The following is a 21,171-nucleotide window of genomic DNA, read 5'->3' as shown; positions in this document are numbered from 1 at the left end:
CACAGGATCCAGCAAATCGCTGGTGCCAAGTGACTTCAAACACGGCTCATTTATCCAGAGTACAGCAATAACATTCACCTGGTGAAAAGTGACATTTCTGTAGCTGAAATTAAGAGGAATTTGACCCCGGGCATAAAGGTGTCTTTCTATAGAGCGAAGCCTCACATACCACAGCGGAGGGGAGGGAGGAGAGGGAGAAACAGGAGAGGAAGATACCGAGAGAGGAACTGGCAGAAGAGGCAGGGAGAGTGATTAGAAAGAGGTGGATGGAGAGAATAGGAAGATAATTGAAGCGAAGGAAGAGAGAAACAAAGACAGGATGAGTAGATACAGCGGGAAACAACCAGAGGGAGCACCAACAGTTTAATTCAGGAAGCAGTAAACTATAAATAAGTTTCGACTTTAGAAGGTGAAAATATAGCATCATACTTAATTTGGACACATTTATTAGGTGGAAATTATGTTTAATATTTATGTTCAGAAACTAAAGAAACTCAGCAGCTACCTTCGTACTGCAGACGTGTAACTTACAAGGTTACGAGCTGATAGCGCCTTTTCTAAATCTGCTGCTGCTGACTTGGCTGAAAATGTCTTGTGGTTCTCAACAGAGGCCATTGTGCTAACTCCCTCTACTGGCAGCAGCCGGTACTACAGGAACCTCTTTCACACAGGCAGGTCGGCCCTGAAATCTGCAACATGGATAAAAACACTCCTAAATAGCTCTAATGATTTTCTATTAGAGAAAAGGAAATTACTGATTAGTTTATTATTTATAGCCCATATACTGCAACTGCCAAGAAAAATCCCAAATTAAGTCTAATTGTGTTTCCAGGTAGCATACAAAAATACCACTAAGGTTAAAAGGGATTTATTACAAGAAACTATAAATCAACTTTCAAAAATAAGATGTGCAGTAGGTTTAGGTTATGTTGATTAAATTGTCAGAGATGGGGGAAAAGAAATCGTACTTCATATTTGTGTGTTTTAATGAGTGGCAGAGGGGATAGAGGCACCACTGTTGGATGAAATTTCCCTGGAAAGACTCCAATTTCAGCTGAGCTGCTTCCTTATAGGTGAGGTTGAGTCAAACAGGTGCTGCTAAGGAGAAACAAGGGAGGAGATAAGTGGAGGTGGAGCAGAGTTAGCAGACCACCGATGGTGGAAGTTAATCAGGATAAAAGGTCAGTGCTCCCTCTAGAGGTCAATCGGTGGGATTGCAGTGGTCAGCTGAGGCCCTGGGGTCCTGCTGGACTGAGCAGCGCATCGTTTTTCCTGGACACTCTAGCATCAAAATGAAGGTTTTTATAATGTAGAAAAACCTTCATTTGGTTCTGAAATAACTGAGCTGTAAATTCTTTCATAGTTGTGGTTTTGCTGTATTTTCTATTATGGTAATATTGGATCAGCTAGTATAAATACATAAGTATAACAGAGTATTGAGCCCATTAAATTAAAAATAAATTACGAGAAAAAAGTAATAAAATTACAAAAACAAAGTCATTCTGAATTTTCCCTCACAATATTATTTTCATTTTCTTAGTATATCCCTAAGACTCTGTTGTAAATAAGTTACAAGTGTGTTTTATCTGAATAATAAGCAAAAAACACTTCATATACAGTATTAAAACTTTTACTCAGACATGATACAACAAACAGAAACAAGATTCAGAATTAATGACTGAACAAAAAAAATATTATTCATATTTTTTTTTTCTTCTTTCAATCCCCAAAGCACACAATAGTCAATCAGCTCCATGAGAAAAATGGAGAAAATACAAACAGGACAGAGAACAGACACAAGAGAGAGAAACAGACAAATCAAACAGAAGAGTGACAAATTCAGTTCTGATTTTTTTTTTGTCAGTTCTTGCATTTGTTTAATACTTTGTAATAAAGAAACGGTGGAGAGCATAGTCAGAGTAGATGGAGACGAGAAACAAGACAAAAACATCGGGTGAAAGTTTTTAAGATGGAGAGTAAACGATTAAGGAAGATCCTAGATCTACTGGAAAATAGTTTTTTTCTCTCAATCAATAACTGAACACTTGATTCAAGTTATTTAAGTCCTTGCCCTGTTTTCTCCCTCTGTTTCTGATCAGAGCTTCATAAATCCAAGCCGTAAACACCCTCATCCTCCAGGAGAGCTGCTATGTTCAATCAGTCCTTCCTGTTAGGTTCCTTCACTAGAAACATCGTGGTCGGGGGTTTCTCTCTGTTCCTCTGACAGGCTATAGTTCCCAACAATATTCACAACACCAACCTATCAGAGAAGACCAGGTCCAGGGTTAGTCTCGCCCTGTCTAATCGTTTCTTTTTGTATTTCACTCATATATGTGTTGTCAGGTTGTAGGACCCTATAAAAAGCACCAAATGATCAGCTTGAGCACCCAGAGGGGTCCACACCCTGCCCTACGTCTCTGCCCAGGTCCGCCCTCTCCACACAAGCTGCTATTTCCATTCCTATCAGGGCCTCTGTTCAGAAACGCACTACTTAGGCTAACGTTAGCGCACCGTCTTCACTGTGCTGCTCAAGAATCACGATTTACACACACGACAAGGACTTAGTGGCCCTACATTAAAAGATGGCTGCAAACAGCTTGGCAGTGATTGAAAACTGTGAGGGTGGTGAGTTTGAAGGCTGCATAGCACATACTGAACCTCTCTGATTAAACCAGCGCGAGCCTCGGCTCCAGAAGACGTGCAACAACGCCACCCTCGTGTCCAATCAACGCAGTTTCAGTCAGATCATGCCATCCGTTTAAAAAGAAAAAGCATTTCATTAAAATCTTTACTCATAAAAACACAAGAAGTTTCAAAATGTAACAAAGATGGCGACAGCAATGCTGCTACACAGCCTAAAAAAGGTGGCAGCATGCGCCTGCCTTGAGTGCACACTTGCAATGACAAACATTTGTGGGCGGGGCGCTGCGGTGCGATTCGGCGGTCTCTCGCGCTGATCGCGGATCGTCGCAGCTCTGCCGTCAAGTAACGCAAGCAAAGAGGGACACGCAGCTCTGAATCCTCTTCTCTACACCTTACCGTCAAAGAAAAAGCTTCACGTCCTCAAGCAGTCCAACAACCAGAGGTTTAAGCTGCAAGTCTACTTATTCCCAAGCGAAGTCGAAGCGGGTGAGTGAAAATGTTAGGTTCTAGCTACGGCAGCTGAGATGGGGCAAAACGACTCCAGGAGGCCGGGTTGTTGTAATAAAGCTTCAGGTCAACATACTGGCGAAAAAATTCAAATATTCTTCCAACAACCCGGTATTTCACTCAACACCGCTCAGCACGCCACAGCCAAAGTTACAGTTTCTGCCAGTTAAAACATGTAGCTGCAGATTAATGAACAAATGCATAAAAACATGGACACGCATTGTTTTATAAACGCTCAACCACCAGCTCTGCTAAAGAGTTTTCCTGCTCAGCAAAGCTGGAAGTAACTCAGCTTAAGAACCTGCACTGAGTCTGTAGCTTTTGTCACTGTATGATTATAATCACTCAAAGCTAAGCTCTCAGTTAGATAACAAAAATACAGAAAGCAAAACAAACACGTCGTATGGAGGGATGAGAAATGTAAATTACTCCTAATTAATATGTAACAGACAGAAACATAATACAGAATAACTGTTTAATCATCTGAGTCATTTTAATAGTTTGCCTTCAGCTGTTTTCATCCCTGGTTACGAACGCTGTGCAGTAGCAGAAGGCTCAAACATTCGAGAGAGGAAGCTCCAAACGGAAAAGTTTCAAACGGTCAGAGGAGAGAACTCATGCAAGCAGGTTTCCAACAGTCAGCTTCACCACTGAGGTACAAGGAGAGGAGAAATAAAGAGACGCTCGTTTTGGGTTCCTCGGGTTCTGTCCTCGGTACGACTGTTTCTAATCTAGATCCCAGATCTGAAAGCTCAGCAGCTACAGAATCAGTCTCACTCAAAACCTGCATCAGCTCATATTCTCACACCACTAAAGCACTGATTCTATACTACACAGTAAAAAAGGCTGGCAGACACCAGAAGGTCACCTAAATCATAAGTTCACCTTCATCTCGCTTTCCTTTTGCCAACAGTCCGAGTCAGCAACGTTGCATAAAAAGCTGACTTTTTCCGCAAATAATAGAAACGCTACTAATTTGACCAAACGTATGCGGAGATGGAAGGAGACTGAAACAAGGCTAAAGTTACGCCAACTTTCTCCCATGATTTTAATAAATCACCTGTCTCACAGGTCAGCCGCAGCATCACGCCGACGTGGGGGCCGAACCCCCTCTCTGAGGAACACCATCTGCTGGGCTGGACGCTCACAGCGTCTCCAGATGGAAAAACCCTGCAGCTTCCTACGCTTGTCTCTAAAACCAGGTCTGACTCTGACGGGCAGAGCCCAACTCTACTAGAACGTAGCTGGAAATCATTTTCCACAACTTAAAATCTACAACAAAGCCGATGGAGATCAGAATAAATCTAACAGAGCGGGAGGATGGTTGATTTGTCTGTGTTCTTGCATACTGTATTTGCATTGATGTGAATGTGCAGGTCTTTAAAAGACCATAGATGATTTAGCACCTGGAAGAAGACAGCTGTACCTCTTCACTAGAATGACACAGCAAAATGTTCTCATTTCTATTAAATGTTGGCTAAGGAGGCAGCTAAATATACTTTAGAATATCAACACTTTTTTTATTTAAATACATGACTGCCAGAGAAGGAAGTAAATCTGTGTTTCCCAGTATTTCTCACATTCAAGGGTGTGTGGAGGGTTTTCTTCTAAACACTTTTAGCTGCATTTGACTTTTTCACCGATTCGGTTCTTCACAAATTTCAATCACAGTAGACGTCAAGAGCTAATGTCAACAAAAAAGATTAAAATAAAAAGAGTCCAGCCAATCAGTTACTGGGAACGACAGGAATAAACTGGCAGAAGCTGGTGCAAAAAAGCAGCAATGAGGTGTGGTTTTGGCCCTGGTCAGTTTCATGTTTCGTGATTTCAAGAGATAAAAACGTCATGTTTCATAAACAGCAAAAAATAGAGCTTTAAATTTCTTGAAGCCACGTATTTCACAAGTGTGAGCAGGTCATTGTTTCTGCATGACTTCTCTGTTTGTTTTTTGGTATTATTTACAGCTATGGTACAAAAAGATTCAAGCCAACACGCAGCAAAACGTCCAAATCCACCGGTAGTAGGTGCAGGATTTCCATTATACTGTCGAGCAGGAAGGGATTTCATTATTGCAACACAACTCAAGAGATCCTATGTAATTCATTCACTGTTTGTGTGCCACATTTAAACCGTTGGTTCTTCCAGGACCTGCAGACGCGCCGCAGTCGATATCACCTATCAGGTGAGATTAAATCAACTTTTTCCACTGTCACATCATTTCAGCTTCTGCTATCATTTTCCAACTCTACTGATGCTTCGTTGTAACGATTTCAGCACCTTGTTTCCACAAAAGAACAGAGAAGAGAGGAGTCACGTCAATTCAATTCAAACATCCTAAGTGTGCAGACCAAGGTCACTTCAACAGTCAAACTTCAGACACATTTATTTCCTCACTGACTTGCTGACCAGAAGGCCACACACTCAGATTCAAGCTGTCCAAAATGATTACTTTCAGAGCACAGAGGATGATTTCCTCTTTTGTGGCCACTGGATAAAATCTGTGCTGGTCGTTAGGAGAGACTCTCATCATGATTGCTGGACAAAATGTTGAACCACAAGACTGCTTCACTAACATCTGCACCGAAACTCAGCAATCATTCACCAGGTTAAACATATCAGTATGCAATAATGAGAAAACCCTACACTTAGTACCTTCAAGTTCATCTTAGGTGTTTGGGAAGAGATGGTCATTTTTAGGGAACAGGAACATTTACACAGTTACAACTGACAAAAGTGCATAAATGACCACCAGAGAAGAGAAGAGAAGAGAAGAGAAGAGAAGAGAAGAGAAGAGAAGAGAAGAGAAGAGAAGAGAAGAGAAGAGAAGACTGGTTCAGGGAACAGAAGATAAAAGAGAAAACAATACTTTTATCTTTGCGTGAAGCTTTACTTCCTGTAGACTTCAAGCGTCTTAAAATGCCAAACATCTGGCGGAGTAGAGATAAAATCTCAACTTAAAAATAAAAGAAACAAATTATTCAAGTCATTCTTCTTTTCTTACAAAGCCCGCTGTGCGCATCAGGGTTGGAGGGGCTTCGCTTGTTAAACAAAGCACACCCAGCCCCCTTTTCCTGGATTTCAATGCCTTAAAAAGCGCTCATTTCATGAGTACAGTACTTCAAAATGGAAACTCAAACAAGTTTCAGCATGACTATTTAAAAAAAAAACAATATTTCTATGTTTACCCGATTGAATAAAATCGCTTTGATGATGTGTTTGCAAGTCCTTAAAAGGAGGTTTTGTTTTGACGCTGGACAGTTGATTCAAATGCTTTGCACCTGATCTTCAGCTAAAATCATACAAATAACTAACCAGCTAGTTATGAATATAAGAGCCAGAGGTGCAGCGAGCAGCAACTGTAAGTAACCAAAGTGAAAAGAAAAGGAAATCACCAGCTATGCAGAAGCAAAATCCCACTGTGAGACGAAGATGTGAAAACTAACGTCTAATTTAAATTAAGACATTTTTTCTTGTACGTGTGGGATCATTTCTTGAGTCGACACTCCTGTAGAAGAAAACTGAGGATGGGAAACAATAGTGAAAATCCATGCGCGTGCGTGCGTGCGTGCGTGTGTGTGTGTGTGAGCATTAGCAATTATAAACTTCAAGCTCTTTCTGTGTATTTGTTAGATTTGTTTTCAGTTCAATTATCCAGTTTTGGAGAACTGCAGGCGTGACTGTATGTCCGTGAACACATAATGAAGCGTACGGTGATGGGAAACGTGTGTGTGTGTTTGGGTGTAAGAGCTGGCGGGTGCTGCAGTTTAGCGAGGCCCAGCAGGGGGAGCCAGCGAGCAGACGCTGGAGGCCGTGTTGGTAATCCTGGTGTGTCGGATCCTGACCGGTCTGAACGCGGCTCCCTTAAGTCAGCTGGTGAGGCGCCTCTAGCATCTCCATCAGAAAGGTGTCAATGGGCGTGTCACCGATCAGTTTAAAGAAGAACAGATGCTCCAGGCACTTCAGACCGATGGAGCGCAGTGCTGGGAGTCGGAGGAGGAGCTTGGCAAACCTGGATGGAGAGCAAATGGGTTAATGAAAAATCAGATGCTCGGAAAACTGAATTTACTGAACAATGAATAACCGTAAAAATGTCCTGTTTGTCTAAAAATGTTTAAAGTTTTACTGCACCTGCCCTGCTGGTCAGGGTATTTCTGTTTGCAGTACGCTTCAAGAGACGCATAAACTCTCTCTCGCAGAAGCTCCACCTCGCTGGAGTTGGACAAACCCTTGGCATCTTTCAACAAGAAAGGAAAAATATACAATCAGTACAAAGTATTTAATTCATTTTAGATGCCTGTCAATGTAAAATAACCTGAATATCTGCCTTGGACTGTTTTGACGAGGTTTTTGAAATAGCAACAGTCTTTACCTGGGTTAAAGAGAATGATCGCTCGAAGGCAGCCCAGCTCTGTCTTGTCCATCTGCATATCTCTCATTTTGCTTACAAGCTCTGTCAGAACCCTGAAGAGAAAAGAGATATGCAGTAGGACGATTCATACAGGAGGGATGCCACAAAGGTGGAATTCATTAAGAGAGCAGAAGTAGAGGAGATAATGAAAGAAAAAGAGCAGAATATTAAAAAAGAGACAGGCAGGAAATGACTTCTAAGAAAAACAGTCTCCATAGGCCCACATGGTTATTCATAACTGCTTCTCAATAGGTATCACATTAGGTATGGCATGGCTGAACTGCTGGTTCTGCACAAGAAAATAAAGGAGGGGGAAAAAAAGTTTTAAACCAGAGTGGCAAACCTAACGGCTGACTGAGAGCTGGTCTGCTTAAATACAGATCTACTAGAAAATGTGTGAAGTTTGATAATGTAGACGTTAAAAGATGAAACTGACCACAACTGCTGAGGAAACAGTAACACAAATCCATTATAAATACATACCTATTCAGATTTAGCAAATTTTATTTTAACTCAAGTTTTTATCCAAAGATCAACATTTTTAACTGCAGCCGGTTTTCTACAGTTTGAGCTTTCAGCACTTCTGTTTGTTATTATGTTGATTGGTAACATCTAAATACACATATTATTTTTAACTCTTTATAAGTATGGAAGCTCAAATGAAACCTTCTGCTTTTCTACTCACAATTTGCTTTGTGTTTTCCTTATGTGGATATTTAACTTTGGCTAATAAGTCAATTTAGGAATCTGGGTATTTTCCACTCCTGACATCTGAATCCATAAAAACCAAGATGTTCAAAAACATGCCTGAAACACCTGACTCATCTTCGTAACATTTCAACACGATCTTGTTTATCAGCATGTATAAACAAAATAAAGTTAGCATGCTTTGTGAGAAACGTAAGAATTTATTAACAGCATCTCACGGAAATATAACCTGTAATAAAAATACAAAGAAACCATCACAAAGGATTCAGAAAAACAAAGTCATGCAAATTAGGTTCTGCTTACTTACTGATGGATCATCTAAGATCCAGATGGAGGTTTACTGTTTAATGTGTTTTCACAGGCATCACCCAACCACAGTAACCAGTACAACACCATATGAGTGGTTTGTATTCACTCTGACAGTGTAGATTAATTTGGTTTGAAAGTTAGTGGATATAAAAGAAGGACAGGAGTTTTATCACAACATATGAAAAACACATGCTACTGATGTGATGAAATGGGTGTGTCCAATCACAGGTGGTGTTTACTGACGCAGGCCAACACGATTTCCATAAACCTCCACGGTGAAGTGGCGTAAATACAAGAACTGAGGACTGGTGGAATATCATTTTCATCCAAACACAAATCTTCTGACTCCACTACTGTGTTGGAAACAACAGCTTAAAAAATCCAATTCACTCATTTTCGTTTTGCTGTTTTTGTCTCAGAAAGCATCTGATGTCAAAGGTGATGGGCAGAACATTCCTCTAATGTTCAAATGCAATAAAAGCCACAAAAAGAAAAAAAGTCAAGCTAGCTATATGACAAGGCTGAGCCATTTTCAGTCGTTTCTGTTCATTTTTATGTTGTACCAAGGAATCGTAAAACTTGCTACGATCTAGAAAGAGCTTTAAAGCCTCAGCTTCTCTATTTATTTTCACATCGAGTCAAAGAGGAGGGGTTCAAGAGAAGTGTTTGTGTAGTGGCGTAATTACCTGTCAAATAGGGCCCCAACCTCAGCATTGTTCGCCCTGTGTATTCAATCACAATGTGTTATTACAATGTCATTACACAGATGGTCATTACAGTATTGTGCCTGTGTGCTGAGCTCTTCACCTCTACATGTAGTCCATGCTTAGACATGACTTCACCACTTTAAAACTGAACTCATTTGAAATCTACTGTCTGGATTTTCTGCTATGTTGGACCTGAACCAGAAAACTGTTTGGGGTCAAATGGTTTATAAAATAATTAAAAAGTAAACATAAGAAAATCGGGATGTTCATATATCTTTTAGAAAGGAGGAGGAGATTATGATAAATATCATATTTCAAATCAACAATACCAGAATATTACAGATGAATCCACTGACTAGTGAAAATGTTTCAAATGTTTCACTGTCACTGATTTGCTTAATAATAAATTAAAAATGTTTAATATGATGTAGCTCTGTGCTTTATTATAAATTAGTAAGAAAGAAAATAATTTTTGACATTAATTTAATTGTACTTCTTTTTTTCTTTTATTGCACTTAATAGTGTGTCATCAGGCATTAAATGGCCTTAATTACTTTAATAACAATTCACAGATATGACGCTTTGATGCAACCTGGGTGTGTTTACGAAACGTCAAAAGACTCAAAGTAGCGTTTTGTTTATAATATGGTGGATCAGACTTGAGAGCGTAGATGATGATAACACTGGTCTTCAGGTCAAATGTCTAAATAAAACTTTAGATGCATCTCTGTTCCAACAGACCTGAATCACATGGCTAACTCGCTGCAGACGTTATGAATGCAGAGTTAAAAGTTAACATTAAATCGATAAATGCATAATTAATTAAATCTACTGTAACAAATAGAAAATAATCTATCTGCAGGAGGAGATCTGAGCTTTGAGGTAATTATCAGCAGGAAATGAATGAGTTGCAGTGAACCAGATTTACATTAAACCATTAAAATCTACAGCAAAGCTAACTATAATTAAAGAATGAGTGTAATTGACAGTGGATTAACACGTTGTGATCAGACTTTAATTTTTTTAGGAAGTTCGGACATCTGCAGCAATACATTTCAATCAAGGCAGATAAGAATCTATTACATGGATGGAAGCAGGTAACAGATAAAAGCTTCTTAAGACTTTAAATGAGACAGCTGTACTTTACCTAAGCCTTGCTTTATAGCTGTAATTATCATAAAATTACCTACTGTACATATATGTTTTTATCACATTAGAAAATGTCTTCAAATTAAGATAAAATACCAAAAACAAAAAAACTTAAAAACACACACATGCTTTATAACATTCACAATAACAGGATGCACGCTTAACATCAAAATTAAATCATTTTAAGGAAACTGCTATGAAATCTTCATTTGTTAGTATTTTTCCATTCTCCAGCCATCATTATAGGATTAATACATTCTACAGTCGGTGCTACGCCACTAACTCGGGGTGGGTGTGCATGCATGTTCATGGGTAAGCATTAACCACCAGCCTCCCTCGCCTTGCATGCACTAAAGTCGGACAGCCAGAACAAAAACAAAAATAATAAAACAAAACCAAGCAGAATCTTTCAGCCAATGCAGAACACAGCAGTTGCAGCCAACCAAAGATGAGAAGATACTATCCTAACAACTTAGCCCAGTCAATAATTAATAACCTAAATTAGCATTAAACACTAAACAAGAGTATAAAACCATTCAGACAAATGACTGTTAAATTACAAGGTTAAATTAAATTAAATTTTACCTTGTAAAAAATTTAATAAAATTAAATTTTATCTCTTAGTATGGGATAACAATATTGTGAATAAAAATATACTTATGCCAAATCCCTCCAGTTAGCAGTATTTTTATATATATATCTGCAGAATCATGAGGAAAACTTTTAAATGTGGCATATTTTTTTCTTCTATACATGCATATGTAAATTACCTGTCAAATATGGCTCCGACCCCTGCGCTGTGGGCGCTGTTCCTGTGGACGTGGAGGCCAGTGGCCAGCAAAATGCCGTCCTTCACCGAGATGGAGCGATGGGAGAAGGATGCAATCAGCAGCTCATTCCAGCCTGTTGGAGAGGCGGCGGCTCAGTGTCTGAACTGGGTCTTAAAGACTCCTTTACTTTCTGTCTCCAGTCATTTCTAGAGCTGTTTAACCCTAATAATGCATAGCTATGTCTTATTTTTAAACAAAAGTAGCTTAATCGTTTAAGGTTAAAAGCAGCAAAGTCTTATGAAATGCTTTAAATTCTACAATTTAGTTTATTATAGTTGATAATAAACAAAACAATCTTGGCTTTCTAGTAGGTTTGCCAGAAAGAATTTATCTTTTTGGAATTTATGAATTATTTGCAAGTATATTAATAATGTTTTAATATGTCCAGATGGCCTTCAAAGATTCTTAAAAATAAACACCAAACACCAAATAAACACCTATTTCTCTGGTCTCCATGAAGGCAGGTTGCTGTTTTCACTTAGCAACAGTGTTTGTGAGCACAGGTTGGTGATTTTATGAAAATGATTTTACATGAAAAGAGGAAATAAAATCTTCTAAATAAAGTCTGAACACACTGGAGACGGTTTCATCCACACTCAAAGAGATTGAGAGAGTGAAATAACAATGTGCCTTTTAAGTGACTGCATGGAAAAGACTTTAAAGTTCAACCACTATTAAATAAATTTGTTTGAAAATGATTATTTAGTTTATCAGGATGCTTTTGTATTGGATTTACACGATTCATCTTCTTATATGATACAAGAACAAACAAAAACCACCAACTCAGTGTCAGGAAGCAACATATGAAACATGTTGCATTTAAAAAAAACTAATAACTGGTTCATAACACATCAGGTTTATCAACATTTTGAATAATAAGTACCAGCTCCAAATCCCACCATGTGAGTTTAATTCTTCATCTAGATGAAGAATTAAATTAGCTTTAATGATTTCTTATACTTTTTATAATAATTGTGTTGTAGCTTCCTTTGTTTTATACTGGCTGTTTGCACTGATTGTATTTGCTATTAACAAAATTTGTGTAGTTATGTCATTTTAACCTTTGTTTGGTTTTATCATGACAGATTACATTTTGTCCAGGGGCAACAGATGAAAAACAGCCTTTTTGCTGATTCTGGTGCATTTAGAGAAATTTTAATCAATGTGCTGGCCCGGCCATGTAAATTGTTATATTTTAAGACCAGGACACAGGTTTAAGCTACAGAGGATAAAATCCTCATAATATCAAGTTATGACACTACAGTAGTGGCTAAAACTAACCTGCGCGCAGCAGGATGACCTGGTCATCCAGAGGAAGCTCAGAGAAGTGAGGGATCCTCTTGGCCCACTCCACCAGAGTGAAGAGCTGCTTGTCTGCTGCCTGACAGATGTTGGTAACCGGATCGTTGGGCTGAAGCGCATAGAGACGGAGAATTAGAGGCGATTTATTTTAATACTCACAGGAACATTCTCCTAGGAATATTTAATTAGACTTGAAATTAATATTGTTTAAATATCTTTAAACTTTAAAATTCATTCAGGATTTAGTTTCTACCATGGTAGTTACTCACTGAGCTGCCGCCTGAACTTCCATCTGCATGAAGCTCCGTCTTCTGCTCTACAGCCATCTCAGCTTCCAAAATCTTCTCCACCGGCATCTCCTCGTTCACTGCGCTGGTCGACTCCACCTCGCCTTCGCGCTCCTTGTTTCTCTGTCGCTCCTCCTGGACAGCTGCAGATCAAGGGATCGGAGCGGGAAAGGAGGAGCACGGGATCAACAATATTGGAGAAAAGGGTGAGAAAAGTAGAGAAAGTGTGATGAGGATGAGGAGATTAGGCGAATGAAGGCAGGACAGAATACATGAAGGACATAAAAGATTAATGAAAGCAGCAGAAAGAAGGGCATCGGTTTCAAAGATGGACAAAATGTGTGGATGAGAAGAAGAAAAAATGAAGAACAGCGTCAGAAAAAGAAGCAGAAAGAAAAGCAGAGAAATGAAAGAGAGATCAGGATGAAAACATGCAAAAGTCAGTCAAACATTAAACATTTCTGTTCTTTTACTTTTCTGTATTTTGGGAGCATATTAATTCAAATGACCCACTGGAACTGCAGCGGAGACAATTAAACATCAAAATCATGAATTATTTGGTTGCAAAATAATGAAAATATTGTCCAAGAAAAAACATTAAACACAACTGAACATGAGTTTATATTTACAATCAAGGAATTGCTCCGCTTCACCAATGTCCTCCTCATTATGTCACATAACAGCCAAATAACTTCAGTATCAATAAATCCATCACACAAAAATATGACATTTAATCAGGTCAGTCAATTATTACTATTCCTTAATAAACACTTTCATAGAAATCAGTAATAACCGTTTAAACCAGCTGTTCACAATTTTTACCACTGACAAAAATATTGGTAGTTTATCTTATTTAATCCCTAAAATAGTCCAAATATTTGAATCCTCCAAAACATAATGAGGCAAATTATTTATTGTGAATGTATTACTGGATGATAAAATGACCTGAAATCTGTTCATTTGGCCTCATTAACATAAAAGTAGTTCATGGTTTGAATTTCCCCAGTGCAACAATTATTCAGTAAAAATGGCAATAAAACATTAATTTAATTTAAATTATGACTGTTGTTGATGCAGAAACACGCTCATTAAATTAATATTCTTATCCTCCAGACTCTCCCTGTTGCTGCCAATATAAAATTTTAAATCTTTTTCCTCCAGTTTATAAATAATGTTTGATTTAGGACGTTGCATCTGCTCGTTAGTCTCAGGGTAAATCCCAACTTACGTCCCCAAGGAATGCTGTTTCAATAAAAAAGTTCCTTAAACAGTGATTACAACAAGTTTTATGTATTATTGAAAACAATTAATACTCCATGAAAACCCTTAGATTTAGATCAGTTAAATGTCTAAAAGTAATATTTGATATTGATTAATGTGATAAGTTTTTATTGCGAAACAGCAATCCTTTGCTCCCCTGAGCTCTCTAGCGCCACCCAGGCTGGAAATCGCAGCCTTAACACTTCCAATAGGAGAAAAAAAAACAACATCACTTTATTTACTGTTGGAAACAATCAAGTTAAACGTGCTCTACTCAGGCAAGCGCTTTAAAAAAACGATTTGCTTTCACAACAATCTGCTCTCATCAACTTGGGAAATAGAGAGAGAAAATTAAATGTTGTGCAACTAAACCACAAACGAAGAAAATGAGAGCCAAATAGAAGAAAAAAGTGCAGGAAATTAAACATTTATACTTCCTGCCCCACAAGCATCAAAGTCTCATTTAGCCTCTGAACAAATGTGGAACGGCTCTGTGGTTGACGGCAGGAAATATGCCCTAATTGTGCAGCAATCAGATGGGAGGAGAATAGCTTTTTAAAGAATGGGGATGATTAAAGAAGAGTTTGTATATTTGGCTGTGCGTCCACAAAGGGTGCAAACACCAATGGAAGTCATTCAAGGCTTGCTCTGGTCTGCCTCAGAGGCCTGGCATTAAGCTACGGAAAAATATTTTAAATGAGGTCCTTCTAAGCGACGGCAAGCGTAAAATGCCTCTATGCCTTGATCGCTCATACAGACAGCCACACCCCCCTCCCTCTCTCTTCTCCTTACATCTGTCGTTCATCTTGGCCACTACAGAAGGAGGGAGGGGGGGAGAGAGAACGAGAGGAAACACAAAAGAGGAAGAGAGGGGGCAAGGGGTTAGTGTTTATAGGACTCATCACCCCACATCCCCCTCTCGTTCTTCCCATCCTCTACTGTAAACACGTCACCCCCCCTCCCTTCAGATTATCATCGACTCTGTTCATCTCGCTGCTCATTCAGCAGGCAAATAGACGTCACCTCATTTGTCCAGTTAGATGCACTAAAACGGACACCGAATATCCAAACCCGAACAGAAAAAAAAAGTTACAGATTATGTAAGCGATGCCTGGGTCGTTCTAAACTGCCAGATTATTTTGTAATCTGTAAGAATTGAGAGCAGCGCTATAGAGACAGACCAGTCAGTGTTTTCCACAAGCTGACCAGATATTACACCAGACCATTCAAAAGTTATTCAGCTGCTGTGGCTGCAAGGACAATTACAGCAGAAATGCTGTTTCTCTAAACTGTGATAGTCTCTAGTCTTTCAGTAGCACAGAATGAGATAAAGATGAATTATAATCTGATCTGATGCATTTTATTTTTAAATAACTGCAACAGCTGGGAGGGCTATTTTAGATCAAGTTATTGTCATTTTAAAACATACAGAGAGATAAAATCTGAATTATAAATAATAACTGTGAGAAAAATGATATGGAAAGATCTGCATTCCTGACAGAGATGATACTAAACATTGACCAGGTCTGTCAGAGATGGAAATAAAAAAGAATCTATACTTTCAATATTGATGCAATATTAGGCTATTATGGCCACACACTGTGTCACAAGTTTTATCACAAAGAGGCTGGACAGCAACAGAGTTAGCCAAGACACTTCTTGTTTCAGGCAGAATAAAATGTTTTAAATGGCAAAAAGGTGATAAATTAACAACCAAAATTGTTTCAATACTAAAACCAAAAGGCACCAGACAAAAGAAATTTTCTCCAAAAAAAGAAGAAATGTTATAACATGTTTTCTTAATAATTTGAAGCCCTAATTGTTTTTTATTAGTATCACATATTGTCAAATATGACAACTAATGAGGAGAAAAAGTTGAGTAAAATATCCAAGAACCTCCTACAGAGACCAGCAGCCTTGAATGTTAACTCTGTACATTTTCACTTTACGTCGCTAAAGTATCATTAATTTAGGTCAAATAAAGCTACATGAAATATCAAATGGTACCTTAGTGTGAAATCCTAGCATAACACCAAGATAATAAAAACACACCAGCAATCTGGTTGGTTCTTAAACCTCTAAACTTTAAGAGAACTTCGATCAGACGACCTCAGGTGGACTGGCTTATGAAAGGCCCTGGAATGATTTGCAGGGAAAACCCGAATGATGTTGTAAATCATTCAGTCTGTTCCACATCTGAACGTTTATGGTTCACTTTGAAAATTTAAATAGTGAAATAGACTCACTAACAAGTAATTCCACAGTAAGAGTTTTATATAGAACAGAGTCTTTAATTTAAGCAGAATGGTTATGTGCTATACTCATTCAAAGAGCTAGTCAGGGCTGTTCAAGTTTAACTGCTGCAGTTTTAGGTTTTTCTGTTTGCACAACTTATCTGATGTATTCAAAAAATGAGCGTTAGTGTTTGTTACTCCAAAACCGACCAGTCAGCAGCTTCCTGACTCTCCTCACGCCAAAGATTATTTACTTTGGTTTTAGTTAAAAATATTGAACTAAATAAGATAAAAAAATAATTTCAGGACAGAAAAAACTTTGCCTGTGTTAAAGGCTGAAGATTTTAAAGGGTTTTTGGGTGGAAGACATTCACAGAATGTGTTCTTCTATTGAACTGCAAGTTAAAGAAAAACAAACCAAAAAAACTGAAGAGGATCTGAAAGAACATTCCAACCCAGAGTGTTTAAGAGAGAGCGAATGATCTCTCTGAAATCTGCCCCTTTCTGTTGCTTTTTTTCTTATGAAACAGAACATCTATCTTTGGAATAAATGGAAGTCTCTGGATCTTTTTGATGCTTTCTCACCTTCTCTCTTCATTCCCATCGCCAGGCATTTCTGATAGCGGCAGTACTGGCAGCGGTTCCTCTGTCTTTTATCAACTGTGCAGTCTTTATTGTCCCGACAGGTGTAGGTTAGGTCTTTTCGCACTGTTCTCTTGAAGAAGCCTTTACAGCCCTCGCAGCTGTAGACGCCATAGTGCTTACCTGAAAAGCAAACGGTGAAGTAGAGAGAGAAAGTCAGTCAAACAACTCCAAATTTCTTAAATGTTTCAAACACGTTTCACTAAAACAGTGGAGCTGAAGAGGCCTACAGACCAGAGGATCTGTCTCCACAGATGGAACAAAGGCGTTTCTGGGAAAGCATCGGCCCTGGGCTGTGGGAAGACAGCTGCTTCAAGCCAAGAGGAGGTTTCACATCATCGGAGCTGCTCACTGCATGGAGCCCTGACATGGTCACTGTTGAGTTGATCTAACAGAACAGACAAAAAACAAAAGAAAAACTGAGTTTGTTAAACAAAATCAATCCTTCACCTATTCTTACCCCCTTTTAAAACCTTGCATATCCCATTTTGTCCCAACCTATTTTCATATCATACAGTAAAACAAAGTCAGATCATGAACATTCATCTAACCAAAACAACAAAAGTAGCAAATAGGCGTATTAACTAGGCCCCAAATAAAAGCAATGTTTACATATTTTCCTTCTTTCAAAGTTTCTCCATCCCTTTAGGTTCCACCTCTGTGATGTCACTCTAAAAACCTGACAATAAACAATAAGAAAAGGTTAAACCTAAAATATAGGTGTCGTATATCTGTTTCAAGATAAATTTAGAAGGGAAAAAATAAATTAGTAATAATTTAATGGGTGTGAAATCAATACTGAAAAAAGGGAATGGCAAACACACAGAAATATAACTGTCAAAAATTGTTCAAAAATCCAATTTTGCACATTTTGGAATGTCTTATAGATTTTCATTAGATTAGTGGACATACATCTTTTTTCTTGACAGCCTAGCTTACCTGGGGGCTGCTAATTGGGCCATATCCCACTGACGGTGTGCCAGGTAGGCAGGGTGAGTCCAGTGATGAGCTAATAACAGAAAACGGTGAACCAATGCTACTGATGGGGCTGTTGACCCCTGTGGTGGTGATGGGTGGCAGTGAAGTCATGGAAGCTGCAGAGGGAACCAGCGGCGGGGAGCGCTGGCCCGAGGGAGGGGAAGACACAGACGAACTGTCTGGACTGCGAGAATCTGATGAGAAAAAATAACAGAGAGAGAATGTAAAAGAGTTTCATGCAGATGTGCAGCGTAAAAAGACAACAGTAACCTGTTGTCAGCTGAACGGTTTTTAAACAAAATGCACAGTGTGGAAAATCACTGAGGGTTTAACTGTTTTATTTTGATATCAAATCATGAACTGAAGCTTTAAAGTATAAAGAAAAACATTTCTTTATTCAACTGATTTGGACTAAAGAAGTCATCCTTCAGAGGATTTACTGAAGTCTATAAATTACACCGTTTTAGATAAAAACTGCAAAACAGCATTTAAGATCAAACTGACACATCAATTTTCCATGCAGTTCTGAAACAAACATGCATTTATTAAACATCAGACAAAAAATGTAACAGCACATGGCAACATTATAATTACTTGGCAACTGTTGGGATTAGAGTGGACAACAAAATTCAATATGTAACAAAAAGTTTTATTTCAACAAATTTAATTTATTCGTTTTTTGTTTTATTTTACACAGCCAGAGGTCAGACTGACTTTGGATGCTGTGTTAAAGAAAATGTCTGTTTTTTTAGGTCAGTTTTCTTACAAACACTGACAGACTTGACAATGACAAATTCAACCACTGTGTTTGTTATGATCACTTCAAAAAGTTGACACTATCATCTGACGCTGTCTAGACTGCACTGTCACTGCTCTAACTATCTAGCTACCATGTCACTGTCACTGTCATATGCTGGTTTTTGCCTCATCTGTTTATTTTAGATAAGGCAGATCAGCTGACGAGACCAGTCCTTATAACACTGCTCTCACTCACAAACAAGTAAAACACTCTCAAATAAATGTTATTTATTTCTCAAACTGAAATAAATAACATTTGTAAGCTGACTATTATAGTTTTATCATTTTACTCATAATACACCAATAAAGATTCACAGTTCTTAGATATGTTAGATGACAGTTAATAAACTCTAAAGTTAACACTGCTATAAAACAACTCCTCTTAAAGAAATAAAACCTAATATTTTTTAAAAATATATCTTTGGACCCAAACATAGAGCTTTTGGTATGTTACTTACATTGTAACATTTAGGCAAACGAAATAACCTCATGAGACAAATTTTATTGCTAAAAATAAAACATGTTACAACCTGCTTTGCTATTTTAGGACGATAATTTGGAGAAGTGAGCAAGTGTTGCCAGGGTGTCTTATTATAACCATGGATTTATTAATGCTGATTTTATTACATGTGCTAATATGTATGCAAGCATAAACATTTAATAATTAATACAAATCTTGTTTCTTGTGAACAAACCACTAGAAATAAATAGATCTGTGTCGTTTTTTTGCTCACCTCTGCTGTCTCCCATGATGGTGGTTGGGGCGCAGGGGCTGCTTGGCAGCGTCAAGCCGGCGTTCTTTCGTCTCCAACAGCCCGCTCTCAAACTCGAGACCGCGGACTGAGGCCCGGGCCGGAGTTGGTTTGGGAAACCAAAAACGGGTCTGAAATTCCAACACAAGGAAGAGCAAGAAATAAAAATAAGCATATGAGGCTGATATCCCAGTGACTGCAATCAGAATCAAACAGTTGCGCAAATGGTTGCGATTACTTAATCTGCTGCTGCCAGAAGACATAAAAGCGAATCTGTTGATTTTTTTTCCCTGGTCATTTTGTGTAACGTTACAGTTTGGCTTTGAAAAGCAGCCAGCTGCTCAGCTGGTGCCAAGAACGTTCTGTCCGGATATATTACAGGGTTGTAATAGTTCAATATTAATCCAATAGCGTGTTACTGACATAACACATTGTGCGTTTATCGCAGTGATTAAAACATCTCACGGCAACATAGCCCAGACGGAGCCCTGACAGATGGCAACAAACCACTGTGTTCTAAGACAGCTAGTTGGTAGGGCTCGTAAACTAGCCAAGCTAACATCACAAGAAAACTTAAAATATCAGACTGTGCCGTACAAGTAACTTGTTTTACTTATTTTTCAATGTGAAATCAAACGCAAAGCACTCGGCACACAGTTTAAAGAAAGTTGATATTTCTTGTCACGTTTAGAAACCATATATTAGAGTCTGTTTTAAGTTGGCTAGCTATGTTTAGCCACCTACCCCAGCAAGCTAACTATATAGCTAAAGTAAATCAGAGGAAAACAGGACAGACAAGAACAAACCGGATTATCCCTGGCAGTCCCGCCTCTGTCTCATTCTCTCATATATATACTAGCTAAATTATTTAAATGCATATTTATAGCAAATAAAAACGTATTACTGACGGTTTAACGGCGCAGCTTCTTCGCATGAAAAGATGTGGCGACTAGGCCCCGTGTGTGTCTATCTCTCCCCCCACTTTGCCTCGCAGTCAGCCCTCCCTCCCTGCCTCCCCCTGCGCCGATGAAAACATGATGATGGTGGAGGATTTGGCTTAGTGCTCCGTTACAGATGAACATTGGCCCCGAAAAATCACTGCAACAGCAACAGAGCACCCTGGTTTCGGAGAGTGTGGTCATGATGCGCCTCACGTCTCTGAGAGAGGGAGACACATCCAGTGCAAGAGGTCAGGAGGTCAAGACAAGTTCAGCTTTGCATTTCAGTAGCTCCAAAGGTTATTGTCGGACATCGTTGAGTTCATCAGTTTCGTTATTGCTTGAACCAGTGTGTACTCTTCTTATGCAATACTCAGAGTTTTATTGCACCGATATTCCTCATAATCACTGCTGAGTAAACACATAAATGACCTGATTTAATCCATACTGGTTACTTTTGTTTGGAGTCTAATATTTAAATATTAATAAAAAAATAAATAGACGTATTTAATTTGACCAAATAGTAACCAAAACAGATCAACACAGCATCTCTACTTAAAAACCTGAAAAACTATAAATTGCACTGTTTTGCTGAATATTTGTATGTGCTATTAGTCATAAGGTGCTGCAATAACAACGCTGAATGATAGTTTTACTACAAAAATGACTTAACTGTTTATTGTGTAATTAACATTATGTGGGACCAAATAAAATCACGT

The 21,171-nt window shown here is 38.6% G+C and overlaps 1 protein-coding gene across 4 annotated transcripts; it reads right to left on the bottom strand.

Moving 5' to 3' along the window:
- Positions 1-1,614: 1,614 nt before the first annotated feature.
- On the bottom strand, positions 1,615-20,737 carry rxrba (retinoid x receptor, beta a). Of its 4 annotated transcripts, XM_015014058.2 has the most exons (13): positions 20,423-20,737; positions 19,497-19,645; positions 17,926-18,158; positions 17,221-17,374; positions 16,930-17,109; positions 14,903-14,923; positions 12,833-12,993; positions 12,543-12,672; positions 11,202-11,334; positions 9,262-9,297; positions 7,520-7,611; positions 7,279-7,384; positions 1,615-7,159 (listed from the first exon to the last, which is right to left on the bottom strand). In XM_015014058.2, the coding sequence occupies exons 1-13, from the start codon at positions 20,446-20,448 to the stop codon at positions 7,012-7,014; spliced, it is 1,569 nt and encodes a 522-aa protein (XP_014869544.2). In that variant the 5' UTR covers positions 20,449-20,737; the 3' UTR covers positions 1,615-7,011. The 4 variants fall into 4 exon arrangements, with proteins under 4 accessions (XP_014869544.2, XP_014869546.2, XP_014869545.2 ...); XM_015014060.2 differs by lacking the exon at positions 9,262-9,297 and having other exon boundaries at positions 20,423-20,736; XM_015014059.2 differs by lacking the exon at positions 14,903-14,923 and having other exon boundaries at positions 20,423-20,732.
- Between the last annotated feature and the right edge of the window lie 434 nt (positions 20,738-21,171).

This window comes from Poecilia mexicana, unplaced genomic scaffold, assembly GCF_051168715.1.
Source record: "Poecilia mexicana isolate PSO_F unplaced genomic scaffold, ASM5116871v1 scaffold_11, whole genome shotgun sequence".
NCBI lineage: Eukaryota > Metazoa > Chordata > Actinopteri > Cyprinodontiformes > Poeciliidae > Poecilia > Poecilia mexicana.
This window is presented reverse-complemented; position numbering and strand designations above follow the sequence as displayed.